Source organism: Telopea speciosissima, chromosome 2, assembly GCF_018873765.1.
Source record: "Telopea speciosissima isolate NSW1024214 ecotype Mountain lineage chromosome 2, Tspe_v1, whole genome shotgun sequence".
NCBI lineage: Eukaryota > Viridiplantae > Streptophyta > Magnoliopsida > Proteales > Proteaceae > Telopea > Telopea speciosissima.
The window spans coordinates 30,668,403-30,691,742 of NC_057917.1; the positions used below are offsets into that span (position 1 = coordinate 30,668,403).

Consider the following 23,340-nt stretch of genomic DNA (forward strand, 5'->3'; position numbering starts at 1 on the left):
GGTCATAAGCGAGCAGTTGTTGGATGAAGCTCAAAAGTTTGATCTAGAACTCGTAATCAAAGGGACGGCCGTACAATTAGCAGCTATGGATTTACAGTCGTCAATATGAGAAGAGGTAATTGTGAAGCAACCTTTGGACCCCAAGTTAGCCAAAATAATTTGGGAAGTTCAGCAAGGAGTCCATAAGGACCCAGATTTTTCATTGGCCCATGATGGTGCATTGAAGTTTCGAGACAGATTGTGCGTGCCTGACGATTATGATGTCCAAGTCCAAATCCTTAAGGAGGCACACAACTCACCCTATACAATCCACCCCGGAAGCACGAAGATGTACAAGGATCTAAAGAAGTACTATTGGTGGATTGGTATGGACGAAATCATAGCAATATATGTTTGAGTTTAAAAATTACCGCAAGCGTACGGGTCAATCGTAGCTATGGGTGGAACACGAGGAGATATACGCCACTCTATTTAACTAACTTAAAAGTAATGCAAAGTGAATCAAATTCAAGTGTTAAATTAAACTAATTAAACTAATGAAAATTAATGCATCCTAACTCATAAGCATCTAACAAAATTAAGGGATTAAATTGGCATCCTAACACATGGGCATCTAACCTATCAAACTAAAGCGAATTGAAAGGAATAAAATTGCAGCCACACATAATAACCACATAAAAAGAAATAAGGGAATACAAGTGCATCCACAAACCACAACCATATAAAAAAAATAAAAGAAATAGAGGGAGAAGAAGAAGAAGATAGAGAAAGATAGAGGAGAGAGAGAATGAGATTAAAGGTTTAGAGAATGAGATACCTTGATGTGCTTGAATAAACTTACCATGGCTTCCTCTTCTAAATCTCCAAGCCTTCTTATCAATATAGGAACTTAGACTAGGAAGCTTTAAACTAAAACTACTACAACCATTAAACTAGACTTATGAAATCAAAACTAAGAACTTGAAATCAAAACTAAGAACCTGAAAGAACTAATCATATGAAATCAAAACTAAAAACTAAAAAGCCAAAAATCACCATTTAGAAGGAGAAGAAGAGAAGAAATTTCACTAATTAATGAGCAAACTTTACAAGAGAGGTAGGGGGTATTCATAGGGGAAAAGGGAGAAAAAGGAATGAGGGGGAGGAGCTCCACGATTTTGGGCTGCTCTCCCCCTAAAAATCGTGGAGAGGAGAGAGAGTGTGAGAAGGGAATCTAAAAATAGGAGAAGATTCTCTTCTCCTTCCTCCTTTACAATGCCTTGGCTCCTAAGAAAAAGAAAAAAAAATAGAAAGAAGAAAATACAAAAAATCCTAGCTACATAAACCTTCTATTTCTAGAAAAGTAAACTTCCAGTTCTGACAAGTGCTTCCTTTTCTTTGTAGATATCTTCTCCAAGCAATGAGATCAAAATATCTTTGACTTTTCAACCTTCCATAGGTGAGAGAATATCTTTCAAAATAAATCCATCCCAAATAGAATTCCAAAAGTGCCCTTAAAAAGTTGGAAGAGAGAGAGAGAGTGATGACTAGGATAGTGATGACTAGGATTCCACTCAACCAAATAACAAAATACCCAATGTGTCCTCTAAAAATCTTGGGGCATTAAATGCAGCCCAATAAAAATCGTGGACAGTAGTGGGCCTTCAAAAATAATGGAATCTAGTGGTAGTGTGGGTTCTTCCATGTGGGTAGCAGTCCTTCTCTCTCTTCAAGAATGCAAAATTGCCAAAATTGCCCTGTACTTGCAGTAGATCTCCACCATTACTTAGAATTATCTTCTATAATGTCAAAAATGTCCTTGGACAGTGGTAGAATGACTATGGGCTTGTACTACAGCTCCTTTCTGACCCATAATCCTTTCTTGGGCTGAAAAGAATAATCAACTGTACGGTGAGCTAGACGAATGCATACTTGCGTTCCGTCATGTCCAACTTACTCCAAATTTAGTCCTATTTACAGCCATGGAAAGAAAAATAATAACTTTATGTGTAACTTGGGATATGCAGCTCCCGATAGTCCAGAATAACCCAAAATAGCCCAAAACCTGAAAAGCACAAGAAAGCACCAAAGTAACTCTGTCCAATGTGGTAAAATGTATGCTTTATGCCCTAAGATTTCACACATAAATGTGCTCATCAGATTCCCCCACACTTGAATGTTACTTATCCTCAAGTAAAGCAAAAGAAAAACTAACCTAAAATGCAGAAAATCCTAACTCACTTTCTTAGGAATCACGGTTGCACTTAGCATGTGCAACAAGCCTTTAAACCTCTAGGTTACCCCTAGTGGACGAGTTGTGTCTCGTGGGTGTGTGCAGTAAATATACACCCAAAATTCAATAAATCAAAAAGAATGATGTAAATTTTTCTCATGGCATAAGTAAGATAGTGCACTCAATCTCAAAGAAATACTCAACTAAAGATCAAGGAGCCAAAGGTTCCCCCACACTTGAATTTTATCACCCCACATCAATTCAAGTAACAAGCATGCATCAAGATCAAGGGATCTCCTCATATTTTCTGAACACTACTCACCTTCAAGTAAACCCCCCATAGCATCGATAGAACCAAAGACTTAGGCTTTGAGTATTTTTTACCATACTTTTTTATTTTTTTCATGCATTAAGGCAAAAACTTTTTTTTCTTTCTCAACCACAAATTCTATTTCTACTCTACTACTGTTCTCTGAATGACATGGTGGAGCATACACCAGACACCCAAATACTTGGTAGCTTCGCTTTTTTGCATATATCCATAAGACATTGTGACATTGATGCAAGAGTTTTTTTTTTGAGTTTCTTTCCAAGGAATTTCGATAAGTCACCCTGCTTCATGAGGCACAGTGCCCTGTGTAGTCCCAAGGAATTCCACTCTCTTCTTTTTCTTTTTTCATTCTTTATTTTTTTTTTTTTCATTTTCATGCCTTGCCTTGCCTTGCCACAAACAAATTGGTGTCAATTGCTAGCCAAGAGATCAAGGGATCCATAAAACACATAAAGGAATCTAACCATCAAATGAAGTAGCACTCATATTTTCAAACTCAATCCCTATCACCGGATACAAACCAACTACTGTCCTTGAAAAGGGATTTTTTATTATTTCGCATGCTAGGGAACCTAATTCCCTCTTTCTCTCGCTTTGCAATCAAAGAGACTTATGCACATAACCAAACTATTGTCACAATCAAAATTCACCAATTAAGCCCAACACACCCCCCCCCCAACACACATACTTAATTCATGCAGTGTCCTCAATGCATGCAGAAAATAAAGAATAAGGACAAGGGAGGAGATGAGGGGACTTATCAGATATAATCAACAAAGAGAATCATGAAGAGTCAAGAGCTCTACAAAAAATACTAGGGATAGCAACAAAAACCTCAATTCATGGTCGGTAAATGTAGAAAGAGCTTCAGAACTAGAAAATACTCGACCATGAATTTTAGTAAAGTGAGAAATAACATGGAGGTTAAGCACACATGAGTAATACCCAACAGTAAACTCTATCCACATGAGACAGTGGAAACTGAAAGCATTAAAACTCAGGCCATATATCCGTCCATTTTCTCTCAAGGTTAATACAAAATGTAGGCCATTATCGTAAAAACCAACCAAGAATGGATCATAGTAAGCATAAAAAGGATTATGAATAACCTCATCAAGATAATCATAAAAAATAGAAGGTTTACTCAAATCAATCCTAGCAATAAAACTATCCGCCCTTTGCATAACTTGGTTGTCCAAATCAGGATCATGATAATATGCTTGGGGAGCATCATGACTAACATTGTCCTCTTCAATAAAATCATCAAACCGAGGAGGTTTGGACCAATCAACATATGGGACAATAATGGGGGAAATCAAATATGGAGGGTTGAGGAATGGAGGTGGATAGGGGCTCCAATGGTGGTTTGATGCTCTAAACCTCAGATAAGGTGGTATAATAAACACCTCCCAATTCCTCCGTACAGCCCTGAAATCCCGAATCAAAATTAAAAAAGAGTCTTATCATCTAGAAATTCCTAAAGCACATGTACCTCTTCATCCATATCAGGCTGCCTGCCCAGCCTGAACACATTAAAATCCACAGAGGTATTGTCAAAAGATAATTTCATGAGACCATTCCTGCAATTGATTAAAGCATTACTGGTAGCTAGGAATGGCCTACCCAAAATGATAGGGATTTGGTCCTTGAAGTTGGCAGTAGGTTGGGTATCTAAAACAATAAAATCCACAGAAAAAATAAATTCTCAACCTTAAATAGAACATCCTCAATCATCCCCTTTGGAACTTTAACCGACCTATCTGCAAGTTAGAAAGTAATTTTGGTCGATTTCAGCTCTCCCAATCCCAATTGTTGGTAGACATGATAAGGCAATAGGTTCACACTTGCACCAAGGTCCAATAAGGCATGATAAATGGTGGTGTTGCCTATAATGCAAGAGATGGTGGGGCTTCCAGGATCCTTATGCTTGGCTGCTATCGGCTGTGCGATGAGAGAATTAATATTAGCAGCCAAGAATGCCTTTTTGGGCACATTAATGATCCGCTTTTGGGTGCACAAGTCTTTGAGGACTTTAGCATAAGCAGGGACCTGGGCTATAGCATCCAATAGAGGAATGTTTACCTGAACCTGTTTAAAAACATCCAAAATTTTCTCCACAGAAGGAGACTTCTTGCTAACCAACCTATTTGGGAAAGGGGCAGGTGGGGTATAAACTCTTTCAGGGGTGGTCTCTTTCACTTTCTCAACAGAATCATCTTTGGTTTCCTCAACCAAATCATTTGGAATTACTTCAGGTTCATCAGACGAACCAGGAACAGAAGGTACTATAACGACCTCTTTAGAAGGGGGAGAATCAACAGGAGTAATAGATGGAGATTTAGGTGTACTAACCTGTTGATACTCAAGGCCACTCTGCAAAACATATATTGCATTTACCTGACTGGAGGGCCCTTGATGTTGTTGGCCTTGTACAACATTGAGTGGAGGAACTTGGGTACCTTGCTGAATACGAACTGATGCCTAGGATTTGGCTCAGGTTGGCTAGGTAGCTTCCCTGTTTCCCTCTCATGCAAGATTGTGACAATCTAAGTGAGCTGTCTCTCCATATTATTTTGGTTTGTCATGAGAAGGGCTATCTTGTTGTTCATCTCATTCAGTCTTGTTGCCTCTCCTGTATTGGTAAACCCTGGGGGTTGCTGATAAGGTGCAAGGAGAGGAGGCCTAGCAGAATTAATAGAAGGTTCTAGATGAGGACGAGGGGGGAAGGGGTGAGGAGACATACCTTGGCTTTGTGGTACAAAGTTGGGCCTTTGGAGACCAAGCTGGCCTTGATGGTTAAAGTTGGATGGACCTGCTTGGTTCCCTTGATTCCAGGAGAAATTGGGGTGATCTCTCCATCCTAGATTGTAAGTATTGCTATATGGGTTATTTTGGTAGAGAGCACTTACATTCTCAGTGTTGGAATTACCCACAAAGGTGTTGGGGCATTCCTCTAAAAGTTGTCCAGAGGTTTGGCACCAACTGCATATTGACACATGATTGACTTGGTTGGCCTGGTTAATCAGTATAGACTCTTTAAGAACTATGAACTCCAACCTTTTTATGAGGTTGTCAAGTTTGGCCTCTTTGGCTGACATACCCTCAATAAGATACCCCTTAGTGGTCCTTTTAGCCTCTTGGGAAGATTCCCACTCCCTAGTCTTATCAGCCAAGTTGGTTAAGAATGTCCATGCATCATTTTCCTCAGAAAAAGAAGTAAAGCCTGCAGGACACATGGACTCTATAAGTTGCTTGGTCTAAAAGTCAATACCCTCATAAATAATTTGGCATAGCTTCCACAAGTCAAAACCATGGTGAGGGCATTCTAAGAGGAGGTCCTTGAATCTTTCCATGAATTTAGAAAAGGACTCTTGTGGTTTCTGCCTAAACTGGAGTATATCACTCTTGAGTTTATTGGTCTTATAAAGAGGGAAAAATTTTCTCAATAAGGCAATGGTGAACTCATCACATGTATGAATGGAATTTGTTGGCAGTCCATAGAGCCACTTCTTGGTCTGGTCTTTCAGCGCAAAGGGTATAAACCTAAGCTTAACTGCATCATCAGTCAAATTCTGGACCTTAATTAGAACACAGACCTCCTCAAATTCCCTAAGGAAGAGATATGAATCTTCATTGGCCATCCCGTGGAAGTGGGGTAGCATGCTAATGAAGTTGGTCTTGAGTTCATAATTGTTTCCTATAACAGGTGGTAAGTTGATGCAAGAAGGCTATGCAGCCCTAATAGGATAAAACTTATCCTTAAGAGTCTTGGGTTGTTGGTCACCCATGGTCAAAGGTGGGGTCAAGGGTAGTGGAGAAGGTGATAATCTAATAAGACGGTTACTTGAATCACGGGTCTACACCGAAGCCACCTAAATAGATATGAGGTCTCCTTTAGAAAATTAAAGAAAAATAAAAGACTTAGAAAGAATCACTAAAAACAAGAGGGAGTCCAAGGTAGATAGTGCATCTATCCCTCAAAAATCAAAACAATGGTTCCAAAGCTGTAAGGATGCCATATAGGTTGACAGCAAGGAAACCCGTATAGTCTTCTATAGCCACCTACGTGCGACTTCAAGTGGATTCTAATGTAGGGTGGAGGACTACTATACGTTTTTATCTCCAAACTCACTCACTATGTCGCTTTCCTATTATCAAGAGTGGTCACCTCCAAAGATAAGTCACATGTCAATCCACCCAACCAAGTCAAGATGTAGCGTCATAGGTAACTTAATCCTATGAGGGACACCAAAAGATGGAGGGTTGGAGCATATGAAGGACTTCAGATTGGGCGCACACTATTTGAAACAAGAAGAGGTTTTCAAAAACTGATTTTTTTTTATTTTTTATTTTTTTAGAAGAAAAGGTAAAATAAAATAAAGCACTTTGAATTACTTAAAAATCAAAAAAATAAAGTGGACAATAATCTCCCTGACAATGGCGCAAAAACTTGTTTGAGTTTACAAATTACCACAAGCGTATGGGTCAATCGTAGCTACGGGTCGAACACGAGGAGATATACGCCACTCTATTTAACTAACTTAAAAGTCATGCAAAGTGAACCAAATTAAAGTGTTAAATTAAACTAATTAAACTAATGAAAATTAATGCATCCTAACTCATAAGCATCTAACAAAATTAAGGGATTAAATTGGCGTCCTAACACATGAGCATCTAACCTATCAAACTAAAGCGAATTGAAAGGAATAAAATTACAGCCACACATAATAATCACATAAAAAGAAATAAGGGAATAAAAGTGCATCCACAAACCACAACCATATAAAAAAAATAAAAGAAATAGAGGGAGAAGAAGAAGAAGATAGAGAGAGATAGAGGAGAGGCAGAATGAGACTAAAGGTTTAGAGAATGAGATACCTTGATGTGCTTGAATAAACTTACCATGGCTTCCTCTTCTAAATCTCCAAGTCTTGTCATCAACATAGGAACTTAGACTAGGAAACTGTAAAATAAAACTACTACAACCATTAAACTAGACTTATGAAATCAAAACTAAAAACTTAAAATCAATACTAAGAACTTGAAAGAACTAATCTTATGAAATCAAAACTAAAAACTAGAAAACCAAAATTCACAATTTAGAAGGAAAAGAAGAGAAGAAATTTCACTAATTAATGAGCAAACTTTACAAGAGAGGTAGGGGGTATTTATAGGAGAAAGGGGAGAAGAAGAGAGAAAAGGAAAGAGGGGGAGGAGCTCCACGATTTTGGACTGCTCTCCCTCTAAATATCGTGGAGAGGGGAGAGAGTGTGAGAAGGGAATCCAAAATTAGGTGAAGATTCTCTTCTCCTTCCTCCTTTACAATGCCTTGGCTCCTAAGAAAAAGAAAAAAAATAGAAAGAAGAAAATACAAAAAATCCTAGCTACATAAACCTTCTATTTCTAGAAAAGTAAACTTCCAATTCTAACAAGTGCTTCCTTTTCTTTGTAGATATCTTCTCCAAGCAATGAGATCAAAGCATCTTTTACTTTTCAACCTTCCATAGGTGAGAGAATATCTTTCAAAATAAATCTATCCCAAGTAGAATTCTAAAAATTCCCTTGAAAAGTTGGAGGAGAGAGAGAGAGTGATGACTAGGATAGTGATGATTAGGATTCCACTCAACCAAATAACAAAATCTCCAATGTGTCCTCTAAAAATCATGGGGCATTAAATGCAGCCCAATAAAAATCATGGACAGTAGTGGGCCTTCGAAAATAATGGAATCTAGTGCCAGTGTGGGTTCCTCCATGTGGGTAGCAGTCCTTCTCTCTCTTCAAGAATGAAAATTTGTTGAAATGGCCCTGTACTTGCAGTAGATCTCCACCATTGCTTAGAAATATCTTCTATAATGTCAAAAATGTCCTTGGGTAGTGGTAGAATGACTTTGGGCTTGCACTACAGCTCCTTTCTGACCAATTATCCTTTCTTGGGCTGAAAAGAATAATCAACTGTACGGTGGGCTAGACAAATGCATACTTGCGTTCCGTCACGTCCAACTTGCTTCAAATTTAGTCCTCTTTACAGCCATGGAAAGAAAATGATAACTTTACGTGTAACTTGGGATATGCAGCTCCCGATAGTCCAGAATAGCCCAAAATAGCCCAAAACCTGAAAAGCACAAGAAAGCACCAAAGTAACTCTGTCCAATGTGGTAAAATGTATGCTTTATGCCCTAAGATTTCACACATAAATGTGCTCATCAATATACGTGTCCAAGTGCCTCACCTGTTAGAAAATAAAAGCAGAGAGACACCGACCCTATAGATTGTTACAACCACTCCCTATACCTGAATGAAAGTGGGAAAGGATTACTATGGACTTCATGACAAATCTGCCCAACACCAGGAAGGGCATAAATGCGATTTGGGTGATTGTAGATGGACTGACCAGGGCAGTCCACGTCATACCAATCAAAATAAGTTACTCAATGGAGAAGCTTGCCCAACTGTATATAGAAAACATAGGCCGCTTACACGGCATGCCTGTTAGTATTGTATCTGACAGAGATCCTCGATTTACCTCAAGGTTTTGGAGGAGTTTACAAAAGGCACTGGGATCTCAACTAAATCTTAGTACGGTCTTCCATCTGCAGATGGATGGATAGTCAGAAAGAACTATCCAGACTCTGGAGGACATGCTTAGAGCCTGTGTCTTGGAAATGAACAACAGTTGGGATGCCCACATACCCTTGGTGGAATTTGCATACAACAATAGTTACCACTCCACCATTGGCATGGCACCATTTGAAGCTCTTTACGGCTGAAGGTGCCAAACCCTGTTATATTGGGACGAAGTTGGTAAACGGAAGTATCTCAAACCAGAGATGATACAAGCAACCTGTGACAAGGTGGATGTCATTAGAGAGAAAATTAAGGCGGCCCAATCAAGGCAGAAGAGTTATGCAGATAACTGAAGGAGGGACATTGAATTCAATGTCGGAGAAAAAGTGTTCCTCTAGGTATCTCCAACAAAGGGATTGCTACGTTTCAACAAGAAGGGTAAACTGAGCCCAAGGTTCATTGGCCCATATAAAATTCTCAACAAAGTGGCACCCGTAGCATACCGACTGGTATTACCACCATCTTTGCTGGGCGTCCATGATGTTTTCCATGTGTCGATGCTAAGAAAATACATCAACAATCCGACACATGCACTCTCAACTGAACCTGAACAGTTGGACGTGGACATGACTTACAAAGAACAGCCTACGGAGAGATTGGAGAGAAAATGACATAATCTTCGTAATCGCACAGTCGCCATCGTAAAAGTTCGATGGGGAAGCAATCCCATAGAAGAGGCTTCCTGGGAACGAGAAGAAGAGATGAAAGAAAAGTATCCCCAACTCTTCAAACTATGAGGTAAGCAAATTTTGAGGACAAAATTTTTATAAGGTGGGGAGAAATGTCAAACCCTACCCCTGACTGACTGGAATCTTGACTGAAGGACAGGAACCCCTGACATGGCATCCAAGCATACTGTGGAGTATCACTCCAGTGATTGAATTTGATGAAGAAACCCTGAGGATGTCTTCTTACATACCTGTCAGAAGATGGACTGTTGATCCCTGCAGTTGCATGGCCTACAGCATAATGTACTGCTTGGACTTCAGGTATTCTCTCTCCTCTCCATAAATGTGGGACCCACCCCTAATAATTGGTGTAAAAGGCCCTGAGTGACATATGGGTGCAAGGCCCTGACCCTGAGTCAAACCCCTGTGCAAGCCCACAAAGAATCAGCCTTGCTGAAATCTCTGGGCAATGCAGACATCACCCAGAGACATCGCCCAGAGTGGGAAAATGCAGTTTTTCCATGATTTGATCTGTGGGGACCACCCATATTGGACATGGGCACCCTCCATAGGTTGAGGGAATTTTAGGGACCACCTCATACCCTCGGATCACTGTTGACCTCACCAGAGTGCCCAGAATGGCTGAGAATACAGTCAAAAATGCATTTTCAAAAGGGGCCTTAATAGCCAAACAGATCCTAGTTATGGGTTGGGCTATAAATAGAGGTGCCTTAGGCTCATTTAGAGCTTTGGCTACTGTTGGAATCGTGGAGGGAAGGAGATGAAAGAAAAGAGAGAAAAGAGAAGGAGAAGGTGGAGGAGACCTCACCTTGCATCTGCATCCATTCCCAGCTTGATTTCAGGTATAAAACTGAACTCATACCACTGCTATGATGCTGCTACTAATTCTCCTCCATAGATTTCTATATTTTTGAAGTTATCCTAACCATTGGCAGCCCAAAACAGCTGGGGGCTGCCATGAACCACCTCAGATCCACCATGCAAACCTGATGCATGGAAGATCTGAGTATTTTAACCATGATTTCATATCTGTTCTTCAGCCTGAGACCGAAACATGGGTTGTGCCAAGCTACACTGCTCTGTTACACCAAGAACAGGTAGTCTAGGCTCAGATCAGTGTGCCCTGACTGCATGCAACCTAACCCTGAGCTGTAACAGCTTTGGATCATTGTAATAAACATGAATCCAGCCTTGCATGCAGCCAAAACCATGATTTGCAACTGAAGAAATGCTGGGTTACTATTTACTGGGTTGTCTGGGTAGCTCCTGGCAGCCAAGTGGTGGGCCCAAGTGAAAATCCATTGGGACCAATGCAAGGTATGCCCCTGGGGGCCCATGATGACCTAACATGCATAGGGAGAAGATCCATGCACTGCCCATGGCCTGCAACCTAGGAATATCAGCCTGTTCCCGGTTTTGCAATCTCTGGGCGGTGCAAACATCACCCAGAGACATCGCCCAGTGAATGAAATTTGGCTGGAATATTGATCTGACTTGGGTATCTTCACCCATGGGCTATAAATCAGTGTAGGGAGGTGGAAAATGACTAGAATGCCCCTTCCTACATCTGTCCACATGTATGAATGCCTTGGATACCCAAGTGGGCCCCATAAGACTTGGAAACCCTGTCTGTGATGGTCCTGCAGCACTGCCAAGTTGGGGACTGTACTGTGAAGCTTGAATAACCTAGGGACATGTACCAATATGATAAATGACCATTTTGCCCCTAGGCCACAATCTCTAGATGATGCACCGGGACATAGGCCTAAGGCCCGGTGCAAGGCCCAGAGAATTCCAAGTGATGACCAACTGTACACCGAGTCAACCTAGTGAGCCTAGATCAACCCTAGGACATCCAAAAATAGTTTGAAATATTAAATGACAAATTTTTTATTTATATCTAGGGTTTGATCCTGCGCTCGAGGCCTATAACTAGACTGCAGTCGGAACTGAAACTATAACTGAGTTCTTAACACCAGACCTAGGTGAGTGAAATGTTATCGTGTATGTACGTGTAACAATATTAATTATGCCAGCAATGTAAATTCTTTAATTATGATGTTGTGTTACTTATTCAATTAAAATTTCTCAATTATTACACAACGTGTGACTGTTGATCAACACTGCTTGAATTTATCATGATGAATGTGATTGATAGACTAGATGCAGTAGTCGGCTTAGAAATGAGGCCGGTGGTAGCCTGTAGTATGGGATACGATTGACACCACCCGAGTCATACGATGCCATATACACATGGGGTTAGAGATTCATCACCCGTGCTATGCACCCTTGCCAACAGGGGTTAAGGTGTTGGATGACTGTGAGGACTACCATAAAACCTCGGGCGTTTTCGTCGGGAAGCCTCAGCATAGCTGGGATGCCCCAGGGCAAATTTGTCGGGAAGCCTCGGGCTACAAGCTTGGGAAGCACCGATAGGTGAATTTTGGCTATATGCCTCATAAAGTTTATCCTCGAATTACATGTTGGGAAACACCAAAAGGTGAAATTATATTGAGTCGGTTACCTCACTAGTTCAATCCAGAGGGCCAGTCGGGCTGACCTGGGTAGGGAGATGTTGGAGCTGCCTGGTCCTCTCCGACAATTCAATGGGTGTATCGCGGGAAAGGGTAACCAAGCTCACACCAGGGATACATGTATTGGGGATTGTAGTAGCACTAACCTACCTTAGCTATATTGTTAGGTGACTAATAAATAATCTGGACTTGTATATCATGTAGGATCATGTGGATTGTGGTTGCATATGTATGCATGATGATATATTTTACTCACGGGCTCAATGGGACTCACACTCTGTTATATATGTTTTCTATTAGAAGATTCTGCAAGTGGATGCCGCTGTGGCATGGTGGCTCATTACGAGGGGGAGAGCCATTGTGATTATGATGATATTAGTGTGGACCCTGACGGAGGTCGTACCGATGATGCAAGCGTTCTCAATGGTTATTGATGAAGACCAATGAGGGGCGCTTCTGATTTTTTTGTCTTGGGGACTCCTTTTTGTTTTTGATAGGAGTTTATCCCTGTTTCTGTTTCTGGTTTAGTCTTGTCTTTCTTTTTTGGGGTTGAGTTATCTCGCCCTGTATATATATATACTTTTCTTTTTGCTTATGTATATGTCAGTTTTACTTTTCAGTTGTGGGTTGTACTGGGAAATGTTTCAGAACATACATATGTATATATATCACCTTCATTCCCGTATCGCTACGCTTTCTCTTTCTTGAATTATAATTGTAGATTATCTGCAACACTCTGATCTTACTTATGGTAATATTACGAATGTGGGACCATGAATGTATTAACTGCTTCTAGATCCATGGGATTTGGCAGATTGCCATTATGCAATTCGAGTCACCTACCTAATCCTCCCAGGGGGTGGTTTGGGGTGTGACAGTCTGTGCATCTGATGGGGTCCCATAAAACTCGATAAAACACTTTGTTTAAATAATTATATATAATCTATTATTTTATGTAAAATAGATTTTGCAGAAATCATTTCCAAAATGGCACTGGATCCAGATTCCGATCCAACCATACACAAACAATCTCAATCTTGGTGTTCCCTAATCGGGCAGTGATGATCATGTTGAGTAACTCCTTCACTCACAAAGTGTTCATGCATTCCCAGAACACCGGCTTTGACTCAATTGAGTCTCAGTTATTGATGAACCAAAGAATGCGATCACACTTTGCAGTGACAGGGTTCCCTCAAGCAAAGGGTGTCGGTGACACATGTCTATCCCTTCCTACATCTGGCAGTAATACATGAGCGAATCGACAAAGTAGATTCTTCATCAATACACACATCAATCATGTGAGTACTCGCAATCGTACCCTGACATCACATGTCTAGGCATACCCAATGCGACGACCATATGATAAGGGTGCCCAGCCCAAACCCTAGCCGTGACTACCATTTTAAGTAAAACTTATGGACACATAATGCTCAAAAAGTTTATATCGCATGTGATAATATTAAACCAAAATGTATAATAGTTCAATACAAAGTAAAATCAGATTGAATCGGACCGAATCGGGTTTGATGGACACACAAGTCCAACAGTTATGCCCTAGATTAGGTTGCATGAGTATGATTTGGAGTTAGGAGTGAAAACCCTGAAAATCCCCAAAGTTTGGATGATGATCCGTAGGGCAGAACAAACAAAGATTCTCTATCAGTGAGTCCGTTAGCCAAATCAGTGACCCAATTGAGCTATTGGAGGCCTCTGTTAGCCTCTGGAATCAAAAACCTATTTTCATTTTTGAATAGCGAGATATCAAATTGCTGACCAGCAAATCCGGAAAGAAATCCAATAGGTACCGGTGACCTCTATTAGCCCCTGGAGCCATAAAGCCTGTTTACACAAAAAGAACCAGAAATTATCAGATTGCTAACCGACGAGTCAGGAAGCCAATCTGATAGGTTATCGACGAGTCCGATAGATCCCAAAAATCTGGTTTTGCCTATTTTTATAAGTAGAACCCAATGGGAAGGGTTGGATGATACCTATGAGGACTCTAACTTATTCTAATCCCTTTTATGGACAGATGATCATGATGTAAGTGTTTCGATGAAACCAAGGTGAGTGGATTCTACTTTGAGATTATCTTTCCAACCCTGTGTGCGAACATGCTTGTATAGATACTTTGTTATAGTATAAAAAACTGTGATTGTGATGAAATTATAATATGATTTGCTGGGAAAACACATGTAGTGATGCAAGACATGGAATGGTTGAATAGTATGCATGACAAGAATATTATGTTAAATGAAATATGGAATGTGAATGGTATAACCCCTGTTGTATGAAATAGTTGAGATAAGTTACAAATGAACATCACTGTGAGATTAGTATGAAAGGGTGAAAATTGACCAAATGTGATGATCTATGTGACTTCTATTTATAATAAATGTGATGTGAGGTTACTTGCATGTGTTACTTCAAGGTGTTAATTATACTTATTATGAATGATATCGTGAGCCATCTTACTCGAGGAGTGAGTACGACGATGATAGAATGTGTATGAGAAATAGTCGTGAAGTTTCCTCATCCAACGGGGAAAGTTATGAGATGAGAGAGAGAGAGAGAATATAGTGGATTACCTTTTACAACGGGAGAAGTTATGGGATGAGACGGTATTCACAGTGTACCTCATCCAACGGGGGAAGTTATGGGATGGAGGGTACAGTGATATGTAGCAGTGTGATCGACGACATGAGATGAGAAGAGTAATAAGAGAGAAAATTTTAGTGTACCTCAAGCATGGAGTACAGTAACATATGGCCATGTGGGTAATGGAAAGGGACGATATGGTGGAATGGAAATATGATGGGGCTCATCCCACTATAATTGAGTGGGTATGGCCATGATAAATGTTTATTTTGAATGTCGTCAACTCACCTGGGGAGTGAGTGTGGTAATGACTGACCTTCAAAGTGATTTTATTGTGGCATCATTCCACCATGAGTGTGGAAGTGGTAACTGATTGGGTCCTTGTGATTGTAAAGAACATGGTGTGTGTAATTATACTGTGGGGTCATCTCGCCATGAGTGTGGAGATGGTACCTATCGTTAAGAAGTAATATATATTTGAAAGAACCCGATTGTAATCAAGGAAATCAATCCAGTTATGTCTTTGAGAGAACACAAATGAGCCTTTGTTATAAATCATAATTGTTTGACTATTATGGTGCGGTTGGTGAGAGAGTCTTTAGAGTAGGTTTTACCCTTTCGGGGACTCTTCTTTTCAGTTTTTGCAGGATAACCCTGGGAGTTGTTATCGCTTGGCAAATGAAGTATCATCATTGTACAAATATTGTGACTGAGAGATTGTACGAAACCAGATAGGGTTTCCACTTAGGGTTTCCACTAGGAATAAGAATGTAAGTTCAAGTAGGAGTAAGAGTGGGTACATGTATGTAAATCATTGAGAGGGTCTTGTCGTATTATAAATTAGTTTCATTTCCACTGCGTAGACTCTGATGTAACTGTGAAAGACTATTAAAGTGTTTACCAAAAAAAAAAAAAAGAAAGACTCTTAAAGTGTTAATCTTTGTCAATGATGGCAATTGAAGAGATATTTGTTATGTATTGGGTAAATTATAATGACCTTACGATCAGTGCCTGCGAGGGCTACACCTTTCCCTTTTCCTGGGACTGAAGCGTTACAGTACTCCAATAACAATAAAGAGTAACTTTGTGAGCATAGAAATTAAGTCAAAACAATTTTCTTGGTGGATGAGGAGGGAGTACAGGAAAACAAACTTAATAACTAAAGAGTAAAAAGCAACAACATTTATGAACAAGCATTATGAATAAAATTGAAGAGGCAATCATCTGAAGCACATAGCATCTACAAATTATTGGTCAACCAAGGCACGTCCATAAAAAATCAGCTGTCCAATAACTAAAATTTAAAATAAAAGGGCATTGACAGTATTTCATTTTAGTAAGGCCAGTAATATTTCCAAGTATTTCAACTTTCAAGTAGAAGTCAAAGTTGAGAAAAGACCCATCTAATTTCAAACAAAGATCTCATCAAAAAAAAAAAAAAAAAAAAATTCAAACAAAGAAAAGAGGAGGGATACTCATCTGGAACAACCATGATACCAGTTTCGAAAACAAAGTCAATGAATGATCAATTGGACCTGCTCATCGGGTGTACATGGTCCATCGAAAATGAGATCAAAAAACACCAACACCTTCTAAATCTTGAATTCGCTCATTATGTTCAGAACCAGAGCAAACTGCCAACTTAACCAACAGAAATACCTGTGCACTCTATGCACAAGATGGATTCCTCAAATGCAAAGGCGCTAAAATGGCTGCATATAATTTGAGCCACTCCCTTAAAATTTTCTCCCCCTCCTTTATTTTCCATGGGGCTTGACAAACCATAAAATATTGAAAAAGATAGCTATCATGGTCAATTTTGTCCCCCCTCCCCTTTCCATTTCTGTTTTCTTCAAAAAAACAAAAAAAGCACCATGTAAAACATTAACCACAAAATTAAACTTAGAACTTTATTATTCATTTGACAGAGGAAGCTTCAGAAACAAACTAGAGAATTTAATCCCAAGAAGCAGGGATCACTCTTTGACCCTTTATTTTTTTAAGTCTCACATTCAGACAACAATTAACCTTTTGATACTGATAGCAACGCAAGCTTCCGTTCCAACTTTGTAAGTTTCACTATCTGTTTGTTTTGGTGTAAAATTTTAAATGGAAACATTTTACATGTTAAAAAATATTTCAATTTGTTTACTTCTAAGACATAAAATATGATGTAAAATTTTTAAATATGATTGCTCATGTTATAACCTTCTATACAAGCAAACTGTTGGTTCAACTATTTTATCAAACACCTGTTTGCTTGTATAACTATTTTATCAAACACCTGGTGTGCATCTTCGATTCTCTCAAAGTGATAAACAGGGAATAAAGTTCAGTGGGAAAACATCGAGTTGGTCTTCTATTTCAGAAAACTCAGCAGGTCTAACAACTGAATTGCTACAAACCATGTCATGGATTGCCACATTTCACCAACCAATCCAGCTTCGTCCAAGCAACGGATCACAGCCATGTACGTGATTGAGTCATGTCTGAAATTCTTCCTTTTAGCAGCCCACTTAAAAGAATTGTATCTTAACGCTGATTTTGACATTAATCTTCATGACCTCATGGACCAGACGATGATCAACCTTCAGCATTCCAAGGCCTTCTCAGCGTCAAGGCCCCCACTTGAATTAATATGTTCAAAATTCTAATGAACCTTTCATCCAATGCATGAACAGAGGGGCCGTTCCTTGGCCGTTTGGGAGTTGTGTTCAGGTGCAAGGAGGCATTCTGGGGACTTTGCACGCCAAACATTTGGACAATCTCATTTTCTTCCTCCATTCGAAACAGTTGAAGTTCGTCAAAAATGTCAGCAAACATAATTGAGAGGGTTTTCATTTGTAAAAAATTCATTATCCGTTCAAAGAAGAAAACTGGAAACAATTGAAACAGAGCGAGAAAGAGAGTGAGAGAGTTCTACCAGTTTGCATAATTCTCTGACTGAGCCAAGTCAAAGTTGAGATCAATCTCCTCGGAACAATATATCTTGAAGCCATTTCTTCACCGGGAGAGAACTAAAACTCCAGGGTGCTGATGCTGTCCCTACTTCGAACTCAAGTGAGAAGAGTTTGCACCAAGTTGCCTGGTATGCATAACAGAGAAGTGAAAGTTATTTTTGAATTTTCGAATCGAGAAGCCTCTGCTCTCATTATTTTCGAAGACTCGTATCTAGCAAAGCTCGAAATTTTCCCGTGAGCATTTATGGACAAATTTGGGGTAAAATTTACCAAAGTTTTTTTTTCCGGAAACTAGATGATTTTCTTTAAAATTTTCTCCCATTAAAAGTTTCCAAATTATAAAAAAAAGGACAAAAAATTTAATTTTATGGTAAAATTTGTTTTACCGATAATTTTACGCCATAACAAACAGAGCCTAGATGATTTTCCATCAGTATGAAAATAAATTGCAAAAATATTTTCCACAGATACTTACTTTCAAGCACAGGATTTGCGCAGGTGAATCCAAGTAGTTGGATAAAGGCTTCGTTGCATAGAGTTAAACTGAGTTCGATCACTTCAAGCAGAGGTCTGCAATCAGTGACAAAAAATATCAAACAAATAACAGTTATCAGATAGTAATGATTCATGCAGAAAAACTAAAAAAAAAAAATAAAACAAAAAAAAAATGTAGAAAGAAGAATCTCATGCTTCTATCAAGAAGAAAGCTTCAGCCATTGCCATGATAAATACAAGAAATAAGACAATATAGGCCTTCTGGATCATGACTAGGCTAAAGAACTATGTAGTAAGTGACAGTACCAACCTTTTCTGACAATAGATAAGCTTAATTTGAAAGTGAACTTAACTGTGTATGAGACCACTTTAAAATTCTTCAAAAATAAAAACAGAAGACAAGCGATGTTCTTCGCAGTCAAATAAAGCTTCAACCCATATCAATTGATCTCTCTACTACTATGGGCCATAGTTACGACAGAGACAATTGTTGCTGCACTTAGTAGTTAATAAGATTGTGATTCTCACCAGGGTCACCAGTAATCCTTGCATGAGCAGGTTCCCCTTTCAAAGTGATGGAAACGACTGGCATCCCTGACAATTATCCTGCGGCCTGTGATCTCCGAAATAAGCTTTGTTGTAATGTGGCAGTCCCCACAAACACGAAGGTTCTTAACTATCCTGATGGTCACTCCAGGTTGTGTATTTAGAAGAGAAAAAGCTATTGCCAATCTTTCACTGTGACTATGGAGGAACGATTGTTTCTCCTCTTCCTCCACATTATGAAGCACACAACTCATGTCAGGGAGATACCCCATCTTCTCCATCTTCTCAAGTAAACCATCCCAGATCCTATTCATGCTCGCCAATTGGGGGTGGGACTGGTCACCTGTTCTAAATGCATGAACTTTGTCCTTGATCTCAACCCAACTGCATCCAGGAATTTTCATCAACCCTCTGTTACTCATTTTATCTCTCATCTTCCCCACATCACTCCATCTACCACGTTGAGCATAAATGTTTGAGAGGACAACATAATGAGCAGGGTTTTGAGGTTCTAGTCTAACAAGGTGATCCAAAGCCACCTCTCCGAATGGCACATTAGAATGCATTCTGCATGCCCCCAACAAGGCCCCCCAAACACCAGCATCTGGTGCCATTGGCATTTTCTGGATTAAACCCCAAGCTTCATCCAATAGTCCTACACGGCCTAACAGATCCACCATGCAAGCATAGTGTTCAGGTTCTGGTTCATAGTGATATTCAGAGTTCATAGAGTTGAAAATCTTCCTCCCCTCATCTATTAAACCTCCATGTCTGCATGCAGACAAGACACTGAGAAATGTCACTGAATCAACATCAACAGCATTCTCGACCATTTGAGAGAAAAGTTCAACGGCATAATTTCCATATCCATGTATAGCATAACCTGCAAGCATTGCATTCCATGACACTGTGTCTTTATTGCCCATCCAATTAAAAAGATCCTGTGTATAATCAAGTCGCCCACATTTGGCATACATATCAATGAGACTGTTTCCAGCGAGTACACTAGACTCAAAACCTGCTTTGATTACACAGGCATGGATAGCCATACCTTCCCTCAGGGCTGCTAGATTTGCAGCTGCTGGAAGGACACTCACAACAGTTATTAAATTAGGCTGAAGATTCTCCAATTTCATCTGGTGGAAAGCAGATAATGCTTCCCTGGCACACCCATTCTGCATGTACCCAGAAATTAATGTATTCCATGATATCTCATCCTTGATAAATTCAGTTTCTTTGAACAGGAATTCAGCAGAGGAAAGGTTTCCACACTTTGCATACATGTCTATTAGAGCATTCTTTACATGCATATCTGACTCGAACCCACTCTTAATAATTTTCAAATGGACATATGCACCTTGATCTAGGGCATCCAATAGGACGCAAGCTGGAAGAACTCCTACAATGGTTCCTGAGTCTGGGTAATGCCCTGCCAAGAGCAACTGATGGAACATCTCCATCGCATGATGTGCATCACCAACTTGAGCATACCCATTTATCAAAGCATTCCATGTTACAACATCTTTATGCACCATTCGATCAAAAACAACATGAGCCAGAGTAAAAAATTCACACTTGGTATACATGGCCACTAGGGCTGTTCCTGTTGAAACATCCAAATCAACATTATCTTTTAAAATGTAGCAGTGTATACTTTTCCCTAACTTTACATCTGATAGATCTGCACAGGCTGGAAGGATACTCACTATAGTAACCCTATTTGGTCTACAATTTCCTTTCTGCATTTCTCGAAACAAGGACAAGGCTTCATGGGGATACCCATTTTGTACTAAAGAAGCTACCATTGCTGACCAAGCAACTACATCCCTTCCTGTAATGCCTTCAAATAACTCTTTTGCCTTTTCTAATTCTCCACACTTTGCATACATAGTAATAAGGGGAGTAGCAACCAAAACATCTGAATCAATCTTTTCTCTAGTTGCATAATCATGGATCTCCCTTCCTTTCTCTAAATCTCTCATCTCAGTTGCAGCCAAAAGTGCACTTATCGCCGATACATGATTCAGTTTCAGATTTTCTTCTTTCAAGTAATCAAATAATTCCAAGGCCTCTAGAAAATAGCCATTATGAACATATCCAGCCATCATCGTTCCCCATGAAACATCGTCATGGTCCAGCAAATGGTCAAAAACCCGTCGAGCAACAATTGTAGCACCACACTTCGAGTACATATCAATCAACCCATTTGAAACAGCAGTAGGGAAAGTTCTCCTAACCCCAAAAGCATGAATAGACCTACACGATAGAATAGCTGATAATTGAGAAATCGCAGGGAATAAGTTTAACAAGCTCACTGAGTTGGGCTCTAATCCTACTAACTGCATGTCCCGGAAAAAGTTCAAGGCTTCTTGAGGATTAAAGCTCTGAGAGAAACCTGCAATCATTGCATTCCAAGCAACAACATCCAATTCAGGCATTTCTTCAAACAACTTCTGCGCAATTCTTATTTTACCCATTTTGGAATAGAAATCAACAAGACCGGTCCCGACATATACGTCAGCGTTTAGCCCCTTCCTGGAGATCTCACGGTGAATCCGAATACCTTCTTCCAAGTCTGATGCTCTAGTACAAGCTTTTAATACAAAAGTGAATGTATATTTATCGGGTTCCACCCCGCTCTTTGACATCTTGTGGTACAGTTTGAGAGCTTCTCTGTTTTGATTTCTTTTAATATAGACTCTGATCATGGAGTTCCATAGAACGTTATTATGTTTTGATGCAGAATCGAAGACAGAGCGAGCAAAGTCTGGTTTATGAAATAACGAGTATAAATTCACAAGTTGAATATTTGTGGAATCATCAGGTTTGATTCCTAAGACTAGTAAGCATGCATGAATCTGAAGGAGAGACTTCAAATCTTTGCAAGAACGGAGAAGGCGGGTGTAGTTAGAACAAAATGTCGGTTGGGAAAAGGATAATGGGGAAATTTCAGCAACAATTGTTCCGAGGGAATGACAAGCCCCATGGACAGTACGTTTGATCATTGTTAGAGCTACGGAAGAACAGGTCTGACTACTAAAACCTCAAGGATAACGCAACAGTTGTGTGTGTGGGTAACTTGAATAATGCAACTTCAGTGTTTTTTGTTTTTTGGGTAACTGTTGGATCAGAATTTTTGCTGATGAGAATCCTTATTACAAAGAAAGTTCCTGATCCAATCAGGAAAGCTGAAGGAATTTGGAAAATAAACGAAAGAAGATTGAGAGGCCTTTCACTCCAAAACTCAAATAAATCTTTTATTGAATGAAATTAGTCTGTCTTTTTACGAGGGACTCTCCTCCAATTTATATACATTGTTGGGATTGACAAGTAATCCATTCTCTGTGAGCTATAACCTTCATTCGCAGCACGGTTTTTTGGTACCTCCGTTCTTGATGTGGTCCCTTCTTTTTCTTCGTGATTCCTGGTCCACGTGGGAATTCCTTCTGATGTGGTCCCTAACTGCCATAGGGGGATAACTGTTAGACACATGGGAATTTATAAGCGTGCTCTCCAAGTCTTTATTTCTTGATGAATCCACGTGTACAGTTATGATTTAATGTAGATTATGGTATAACATTTGCCCCCTACCCCCTTCACCTCGGTCGAGGCACCTCGGTTGAGATGAAGGGTGTATTTTAATAAAATTGAAAGATTGTCTAGATACATTCCCTCCTCGAAGATATTTGCAAATAAGTCGTCTATGGCCGTTCTTAGGCACGTGGAAACGAAATATCTACCGTCTTTTCGCACCTTTTGAGGGGGAACTAATGGAGAGTTAAAATTTAACTTTTAAACTTTTAAACTTTTATATTCCTCCTGGTGTTCTAATGATAGCTCTCTAATTCCTAGGTATAGGTCCTTTCATCTCCCCCAATATCTGGTCCATTCAAAAATATTTAAATAACGGGATCTTAATCGAGGGTTTTTCATTGTCGTTTTCAAGTGCGTAAAACATTCTAATCTTCTCGAGTTTTCTATTTTCTGGTCTTCAAGTTCTCTCTGTGAAGGATTTTTCTTCAAGCTCTGCCATTGTGTTATTCTGTCCCTCCATACTTCTTCAACTGTATCCTTTTTCTTCCCAAGTAAGTGCTTTTTCTTTCTCTTCTTTTATCTGTAGTTCTTTTTCCTTCCCTTTATTTTTAGTTTTAGCGGAAATGGGAAAAACAAAGAAAAATCACTCATCTAAGGAAGAGACCGAAGTAGAATATTTGCTAGAAGAAGGTGAAAGATTATATCATGGAGTTACCCAAGGAAAGGGTAAAGGAGTTTCTTCCCAATCATTCTCTGTGAGTGATACAAATTCTAGGGTTTCAGCATTTGTTTCCAGGAATTCTACTGGAGCATTGGT

At 39.6% G+C, this 23,340-nt stretch overlaps 1 protein-coding gene and 1 non-coding gene across 3 annotated transcripts; one reads left to right on the top strand and one right to left on the bottom strand.

Moving 5' to 3' along the window:
- The first annotated feature begins 5,849 nt into the window (after nt 1–5,849).
- LOC122653359 lies at nt 5,850–5,956 on the top strand. Its single transcript, XR_006331790.1, has one exon. It is a non-coding gene; the product is annotated as a small nucleolar RNA R71 (small nucleolar RNA).
- Nucleotides 5,957–18,371: 12,415 nt separating this feature from the next.
- LOC122649532 (pentatricopeptide repeat-containing protein At2g39620) lies at nt 18,372–22,012 on the bottom strand. 2 transcript variants are annotated; one of them, XM_043842718.1, is made up of 2 exons: nt 21,553–22,012; nt 18,372–21,384 (listed from the first exon to the last, which is right to left on the bottom strand). In XM_043842718.1, exons 1-2 carry the CDS (start codon nt 21,992–21,994, stop codon nt 18,977–18,979), a joined length of 2,850 nt encoding a protein of 949 aa, XP_043698653.1. In that variant the 5' UTR covers nt 21,995–22,012; the 3' UTR covers nt 18,372–18,976. The 2 variants fall into 2 exon arrangements, with proteins under 2 accessions (XP_043698653.1, XP_043698652.1); XM_043842717.1 differs by having other exon boundaries at nt 18,373–22,012.
- Between the last annotated feature and the right edge of the window lie 1,328 nt (nt 22,013–23,340).

Excerpts from the sequence above, each read along its gene's own strand:
- LOC122649532 (XM_043842717.1), bottom strand. The coding sequence starts at position 21,994 with ATGATCAAACGTACTGTCCATGGGGCTTGTCATTCCCTCGGAACAATT.